Source organism: Mus musculus, chromosome 9 (assembly GCF_000001635.26).
Source record: "Mus musculus strain C57BL/6J chromosome 9, GRCm38.p6 C57BL/6J".
Classification (NCBI taxonomy): domain Eukaryota; kingdom Metazoa; phylum Chordata; class Mammalia; order Rodentia; family Muridae; genus Mus; species Mus musculus.
In genome coordinates this window covers 13,279,387-13,287,282 of record NC_000075.6, presented here as the reverse complement: position 1 = coordinate 13,287,282, position 7,896 = coordinate 13,279,387, and the positions used below count along the sequence as shown (strand labels likewise).

The 7,896-nt window shown below is 41.6% G+C and overlaps 1 protein-coding gene across 4 annotated transcripts in view; it reads right to left on the bottom strand.

The window, feature by feature from the left end:
* Ccdc82 (coiled-coil domain containing 82) overlaps positions 1-7,896 on the bottom strand; it is a 45,601-nt gene that overhangs the window by 5,235 nt on the left and 32,470 nt on the right. For all 4 annotated transcript variants that reach the window (XM_017313513.1, XM_017313511.1, XM_017313512.2 and 1 more), the window contains one exon: positions 5,703-5,888. In XM_017313513.1, the coding sequence (XP_017169002.1) occupies positions 5,703-5,888 (186 nt within the window). The remainder of the gene's footprint in view (positions 1-5,702; positions 5,889-7,896) is intronic.

Below are 7,896 nucleotides of genomic sequence, written 5' to 3'. Positions count from 1 at the left end.
TATAAAGAGCCCACCAAAAAGGAAATGATCTATTGAGGGAGTTTGGAGAGCTTGAGCGCAGAATCCAGTTCAGCAGGAACTTTTAAGCCATGGTCCCCCATCTTTAATTTACTTAAGAATCTGTCAATTTTTAAAATGTTAGATATTTAATACCATCAACAAGGAGTTTCATACAATTGATCTTGGTAAAGCCAGGAATCGTTGATTTTTTTTTCCCCCATAAATTTCTAGATGATTTTGGCATAGGTAGAGAGAGAGAGAGAGTGTGTGTGTGTGTGTGTGTGTGTGTGTGTGTGTGTGTGTGTGTGTATTCTTCAAGACAGGGTTTCTTTCTGTATCTCTGGCTATTCTGGAACTCACTCTGTAGACCAGAGTGTCCTGGAACTCACAGAGATCTGCCTGTCTCTGCCTCCCAAGTGCTGGAAATAAAGGCATGTACACACTACCACCCAGCTAAGTGTAATATTTTGAGAAATAGCAACTTGAAGCATAGAAGAAGAAAAAAGAAAAAAATGCTGAAATAAGGTGAAATGAGAGGACTTACTAAAGGAACTATCTCATAGTTTGAAGTTTGTATTTAAGTAATACATTGTATATTATTTTAAAAACAACTGCAAAAGAGAATTGATACTTCTTCTGTGTTCAGGTGTGTGTGTGTGTGTGTGTGTGTGTGTGTGTGTGTGTGTGTGTATACCAGAGGTTGATCTGGGATATCTTCCTTAGCTGCTCTCTACCCTGCCTTTGGAGACAAGGTTTCGGGTTGAATCTAGTGCTCACATATTTGTATGGCTAGCAAGCTCCAGGGATCCTCCTGTCTCTGCTTCCGCAGAAGGCATGACACTGCATCTGTGTTCTAAGGTGGTATGGGGATCAAATTCAGGTTCTCATACTTGTGCAGCAAAGCACTTTACCTACTGAACCATCTCTCTAGCCCTCTGACTCACCATCTTCTCTTCCTGGTACCCATGTTTCTATCAACCAATCCCCCAAATCTTATTGTCTACCCCCAGGAAAGCCCATCATCATGTGCATTTTCTCCCTATGGAAAGAGAATTGTTAGGCATACTAGAGTCTTTTAGAATGGCATGTATGTTTATGGATTTGTTATGCTTTCCCTCTTGTGTACTATTTTTGTATAGTAAAGTTAACTTGGTAGCCCTTGACTATTGGACTGAAAGATGAAGATTCTAGCACAATAAGCAGGAGGTAAAACAAGAATGAAGTTTGGTTGGCAGGTCTTTAGTCTTTGGCCAAACAAAGTGAGAGATCCTGAAAGAATAGGAAAAAATGCTTAGAAGAGAAGAGACAGGTAAGGAGAAGAGTGCCAAACACAAGCAGGAAGCCTGAAAGTAACAGCTTGTGTAAGACAAGAGGGCAATGTGACATTCTGAGACATGGAAACAGCCAGAGTGCCTCAGATGGGCACTCAAGCACAGACAGTCCAGGCACTCTAAGAAGAAGACTAAATGTAGAAATGTGACTGACTACCGCCAAAATATGCATGTGTCACAAATACACAGTGCTGTCCCACTCAAAGGAACAGCAAGGCTGAGAAATGTCAGAGCATTTGACAAATTCTGAAATTTTATCACAGCACAAAAAAGCAATATATGTATTTATACTGGATATAAACCCTCTGACTTCTAGGGAATCTTTTGGGAAAAGTCTATAAAGAAAATGACAATACCCTGGGATAACCTCCAAGGAGAGAATCAAGTCTAGGATAGAGATGGCCAGAGCTTAAGTGACACGCTGTGTATCTTGTGGATGGCTGTTCAAGCGCTTTGGAGCCCAGGAGATCATGCGTTCCGGGAGCCTGACAATAAGCTGTACACTGATAGACTTTGGTTTTGCTTTGGTTTGATATCCTCTGGTTCTTCTCTCTTGGAGTAAAAAGCTATGTGTGGTTGCTTTTAATAAGTTTGGTCCAGGGAGTGGCTCTATTTGGAGGTGTGGCCTTTTGGAAGAAGTATGTCATAGTGGGCATGGGCTTTAAGACCCTCTTTCTAGCTGCCTGGAACCCAGTCTTCTTCTAGTGGCCTTCAGATGAAGATGAGCCATGCTTGCCCGAATGCTGCCATGCTGCCATCTTGAAGACAATGGATGGAACCTTTGAACCTGTAAGCCAGCCCCAAGTAAATAATTCTAGCACTCAGGAGGCAGAGGCAGGCAGATGAATTTCTGCGTTTGAGGCCAGCCTGGTCTACAAAGGTGAGTTCCAGGACAGCCAGGGCTACACAGAGAAACCCTGTCTGTTCACAGCAGTAAAACCCTAACTAAAACAGTATGTAACTTATTTTTGATTTTACAGAAGCCTGCAGTTAAGAGACTGAAATTAAAAAAAAAAATAACTTTGATACTTTAGAGAAAGTAGATATTTTAGGGAAACTGAACTTTTAATGTTTGAATTTTTAAAGACTATGGAATTCTTAAAAGTTGGAATTGTGATACTAATATTATCATGCAATTTTGAGGGTAAATAAGAAAGAAAAGTTCATTTTAATAGTTATGTATTTGTGTGTAAAGCTGACAAGGGATTGATTCTGTTGGTTAGTTTTATGTCAACTTGACAGAAACCAGAGTCATTTGGGGAAAGGGACTCTGAGTTGAGAAAATGCTTCCATGAGACCAGCCTACAGGCAAGGCTATAGAGCATTTTTCTTGATACTAATGATGTGGACCCAACTCGCCTGAGGGTGGTGTTCCTGGGCAGGCGTTTCTGCATGGTATTAGAAAGAGGCTGAACAACATAGAGAGTAAGCCAGTAAGCAGTGTTCCTTCATAGCCTCTGCTTCCATTCTTTCCTCCATGTTTCTGCTCTGACTTCTGTCAGTAATGAGTATAACCTTAGAACTGTAAGCTGAAGTAAGCCACTTCTCCCCTAGATGTTTTAGGTCATAGTGTTCTACCACAGTAATAGAAACCTAACTAAGAGAACATAATTTTACTTCCTTTCCTTAAGAGTGTTTTAATTGCATATTCCATTAATCATCCTAAATTTTGTTAAGGATACTCTAAAATACATGGAAATACTTGCTCTGCAATATTTCCTTGCAAGAAGTTGAAAATTCTCCACATATAAATATGTGTAATTCTCACATATAGTACACCCACAATATACACAGACTGGGGCTATAGCTGAGTGGTACAGCACCTTTCTAGCATCCACAAAGCATAGAGTCTAATCTCAGGTACTACAAAAATGGGGAAAGGAACATATTTATAAATGTGGTATACCAATAGATTTTCTAATTGCACGATTGAATTGGTATCTCTTAAAGGCATCACAAAAAAACGCTTAAGAAGTTCAATGTCTCAGAAAATGAAGTCAGCGTTACTAGCCATGTCTTTCCCAAAAGCCAGTGAAAAACAGATGGGCTGGGAAGAAGAGTTTGTATAGTAGAAAAAGCAAGGCAAAATGTGAGAATCCAAAGAGAGTAAAAGGAGAGACAAGGTCACTGGATGGTGGTATGAGATAGGAGAATAAGAGTCCAAAGGGAAAGAAACTATGATGTTCTTCTTTGTAGCAACCCCTCTAATGAACATGATAGGCCCTGGGATGGACCTGTGTTGCTGCTCCCTATCTCTTTGCTCATACAAGTTTATTTGCTATGTTCTCTTGCCTCAACTTTGCTCTTTACAAATTCCCTAGTCTATAGCCCATACAAAAGATATCAAGACAGAGTCTTCTGTTTCTTTTCTTTGCAGGATGAAATACATCATTGATCCAAATTTCCTGAGTAATTTCTCTTTGCTTTGTGTGTGTGTGTGTGTGTGTGTGTGTGTGTGTGTGTGTGTGTGTGTGTCTGTAGGACTAAACCTGTTTTAGAAAACTACTATCATAAGGATTCTTTCCACAACCTAATTCTAAGGGCTCTGTGAGCAGAGCAGAGCTTCTGTGCTGCCAGGAGGTCTTAGGGTTCTACTGGCCTCTTTAGAATGCCCGCTTTACTCCTGACATCAAATTCAGTGACTATCAAGGTACAGGGAAGTCAAAGTAAGTTTCACAGCTGAAGCCTCGGTGCTCCCTTCCATTTCTAGTCACAGTGCCTGTTGGGTTGTGGGGTCTCCCATGTTCATGGTGGAGCAGGATGAGGGAGTCTTGACTACGCTTACCCCATGCTTACACTGGGCAGGTGTTGAGTTATGTGAAGCTACTGGACAACACTTACCCAAGTAAGGCCAATTACCACCACTTACCAATTAAGGGTGGGGGAGTGTAGTCTGAGGTCCCAAGGACTTCTGGAGCTGACTCAGGGGGTCCCCAAGCTTGTGCAGAGGCCAGGACCACCTTGTTTTCATGCTCTTGACTGCTGGGAGCAGTGGAAGAGCTAAGAACAGAGTAGGGGCCCGAGGGCTGGATCTAGCCCAGCCCAGGGCCAAAAAGGAAAAGAGGGGAGTGCTCCCAGCTGGTTTGGCTTGGTGAAGGCTGGGCTGGGAGTGCTGAGAGGCCTCCTGCTATCTAGACCACTGGTTCTTTAGGCGAAGACCTGCTCCATTGCTCTCCATGGTGGATCCCGGTAAAAAGAGGCAGTCTATGGTTTTAAGGCATTTGTTGTCATGGTGGAGAGTGGTGTTGAGTGAAACCATACCCCATTTTCTTAGGGCAGGCCTGAGGTTAAATACCTTTTGCAGGGAGGAATGTCTGGAAAGGGGAGTTTATTGGCCAAGCCTCCAGGCCTTTAGGTACCTCATTGAAATGAAGATCTGTCTTGAGGCTGTGTGACCTGTGGTCACGTCCTTTACCTGTTGAGGGGCTTGGGGTGTTGCCCTTATGTGATTGATGGCCACAGACCTATGCAGACCTGTGGCCTTGTGCCAGGAGCCTGGTGTCCAGGAGCATGGCAAAACGCCTACCGTCCCCTGCAGGGTCACCGGGGTTTCAAACCTTAGCTCAACCAGAAACCAGGCTACCTATCACAGCCCTACAAGTGCGGACCACTCAGCCCCATGTCCTCAAGAAGAGGATGTGGCTATATTAAAATGGGTGATGAGGACCCTTTCCTCAGACTGACAGTAGATGCTTCTTGAGTCTTAGATCAAAGGGACTAAAGAAGAAACCAGGCAAGCAAAGGTGAGTCCTATACTTTGCATCCAACACCACACATGAAAAAGCACCCTGGAATATAATAGTTAATTTTGATTCCCAGTTTGACAGGACCTAGAATTATCTAGGAGACAAGTCTCTAGGAATGCCTTTGAGGCATAATCTAGGCTAATTATGGTAGAAAAGCCACCCCAGAAGTAGGTGGCAAGATTTTCTCCACTTGGGTCCTGGACTGCATAAAGAGAAAATTAGCTGAACAGAAGAATTAATCTCTCTTTGCTTCTTGATTTTGAAAGGCAACCAGCTGCCTCAAGGTCTTCCTCACCGCGTTAGACTAGCACATACCTGTAAGCCAGAATAGTCCCCTTTCTCTTAAGATACTTATGTCATGGCATTTTATCACAGTAACAAGAAAAGTGACTTAATATACAAGTAAGGCTTATACACATAAAAGACAAAGAACAGAGACCTTTTGTCAGTATTATTGTTCAATATAACCTATACAATGAGGTGAGAGAATTCATGGAACATCAGGGCATCTATTCAGAAGAGAGCAGTGATAAACATGGAGGGAATAGGCAGCAGAAGAGGAAACATAAGAACAGCCATACTTAAGCCTTCAGACTCTGCAGAACAAGGCAGTCTACAACCTTACCTTTCTAATCCAGCCTCTTTCTTTTGAATGATTGAAGACTCTCTTTACTGTATCTTTAACCTGTTCATCTCCAACTTCTTCTGGTTTTGCAATTAAGCAGCAGTCTTGGTACAGTTTAAATTTAAAATGCTTTAGTTTATGATAAATTCTGGTACGTTCAACACAAATTCTGCCAACAGTAAACACCTACATTGAGAAATAAATGTTATTACCTAAACTAAAGTGAAAATATATATGTCTGATTTTTCAAATTTCCCTTAATGGTAGAATCTAAAGCATGTATTTTTAACTTGATAAACATTTATACAAACGATCCCTTTATCTTCTCTTATACAATTAGTCAACAGAACCTGCATACCCACTATGCTTCCAGTATTGGGCTTGTGGCTAGAGTCATAGTGACCATTTACCTGTCTGTGTTAGGGTGTTTAGTGCCTTAGGAGAAAGATGAATGATTATAAAACTCTCAGGATCCTACCAAGTGAGCACTCAGGTTGCTACCAAGATGTCTCAGCAAGGAGGGAGAGTCACCTAAACTAACACAGACAGGAGAGTGATCAAGCCTGGTTGGTGTTTGTGTATTTGTGTGTTTGTGTATGTGTGTGTGTGTGTGCGCACACACATGTGTACATGAGCTATAAGACAATGCCAGGTGCCTCAGGATCCACTACTCCTTTTTTATTTGAGGCAGAATGTCTCACTAGCCTGGAGCTTCCTGATTAGACAAAGCTTGCCAGGTTTGCTTGACTTAATCATTTGTTTTCAGTGGATGCTGGAGTTTGAATTCCAGCCCTCATGCTTGCTGCCTTCTACTGACTGAGCCACAACCCCAGCCTCTGTCAGTGGTTCTTGCAGTCCTGAAAACAGTTATCTGAATTTGTAAATAAAAAGAGAAATTGCTTGTAAGGCATAAAGATGGACACACAGAAAAGCAAGAGAAGGCATGCAGAGTATGGCATGCACACAGTTTCTATGTTTTAATTGCCCAGATTATGATAAATTATGATACACATCTGTGAAATCAGTCAACAAGACCATTTTTTCTGTCATGTTTTGATAATTATGTTTTATTATACAGCTAAAATAGAAGCCAACATCACTCTACTGATAAAATTAAATATATCTTAATTCATATTTTTCATATTTTATCAAAAATACACCAGAATGGGCTCCAAACATCCAAAATGCCTTTCTAATTTAAGAATTTGTCTCTATGCCCAAGTGCACAAGTTTAGTACAAGCTACATAATTTTTAATAGTCATCTATGCCACATTTTTATGAAGCCATAATGCAAAGGAAATATGTGCTGCTGATGATGTAGAAAAGTAACAGGGCAGGAGTATACTGTCCTTTTATTTATTTATTTTTTTTCTTTTTTTTTCCCCATTTTTTATTAGGTATTTAGCTCATTTACATTTCCAATGCTATACCAAAAGTCCCCCATATCCACCCACCCCCACTCCCCTGCCCACCCACTCCCCCTTTTTGGCCCTGGTGTTCCCCTGTACTGGGGCATATAAAGTTTGCAAGTCCAATGGGCCTCTCTTTCCAGTGATGGCCATCTAGGCCATCTTTTGATATATATGCAGCTAGAGTCAAGAGCTCCGGGGTACTGGTTAGTTCATAATGTTGTTCCACCTATAGGGTTGCAGATCCCTTTAGCTCCTTGGCTACTTTCTCTAGCTCCTCCATTGGGAACCCTATGATCCATCCATTAGCTGACTGTGAGCATCCACTTCTGTGTTTGCTAGGCCCCGGCATAGTCTCACAAGAGACAGCTACATCTGGGTCCTTTCAACAAAATCTTGCTAGTGTATGCAATGGTGTCAGCGTTTGGATGCTGATTATGGGGTGGATCCCTGGATATGGCAGTCTCTACATGGTCCATCCTTTCATCTCAGCTCCAAACTTTGTCTCTGTAACTCCTTCCATGGGTGTTTTGTTCCCAAATCTAAGGAGGGGCATAGTGTCCACACTTCAGTCTTCATTCTTCTTGAGTTTCATGTGTTTAGCAAAATTATATCTTATATCTTGGGTATCCTAGGTTTGGGGCTAATATCCACTTATCAGTGAGTACATATTGTGTGAGTTTCTTTGTGAATGTGTTACCTCACTCAGGATGATGCCCCTCAGGTCCATCCATTTGGCTAGGAATTTCATAAATTCATTCCTTTTAATAGCTGAGTAGTACTC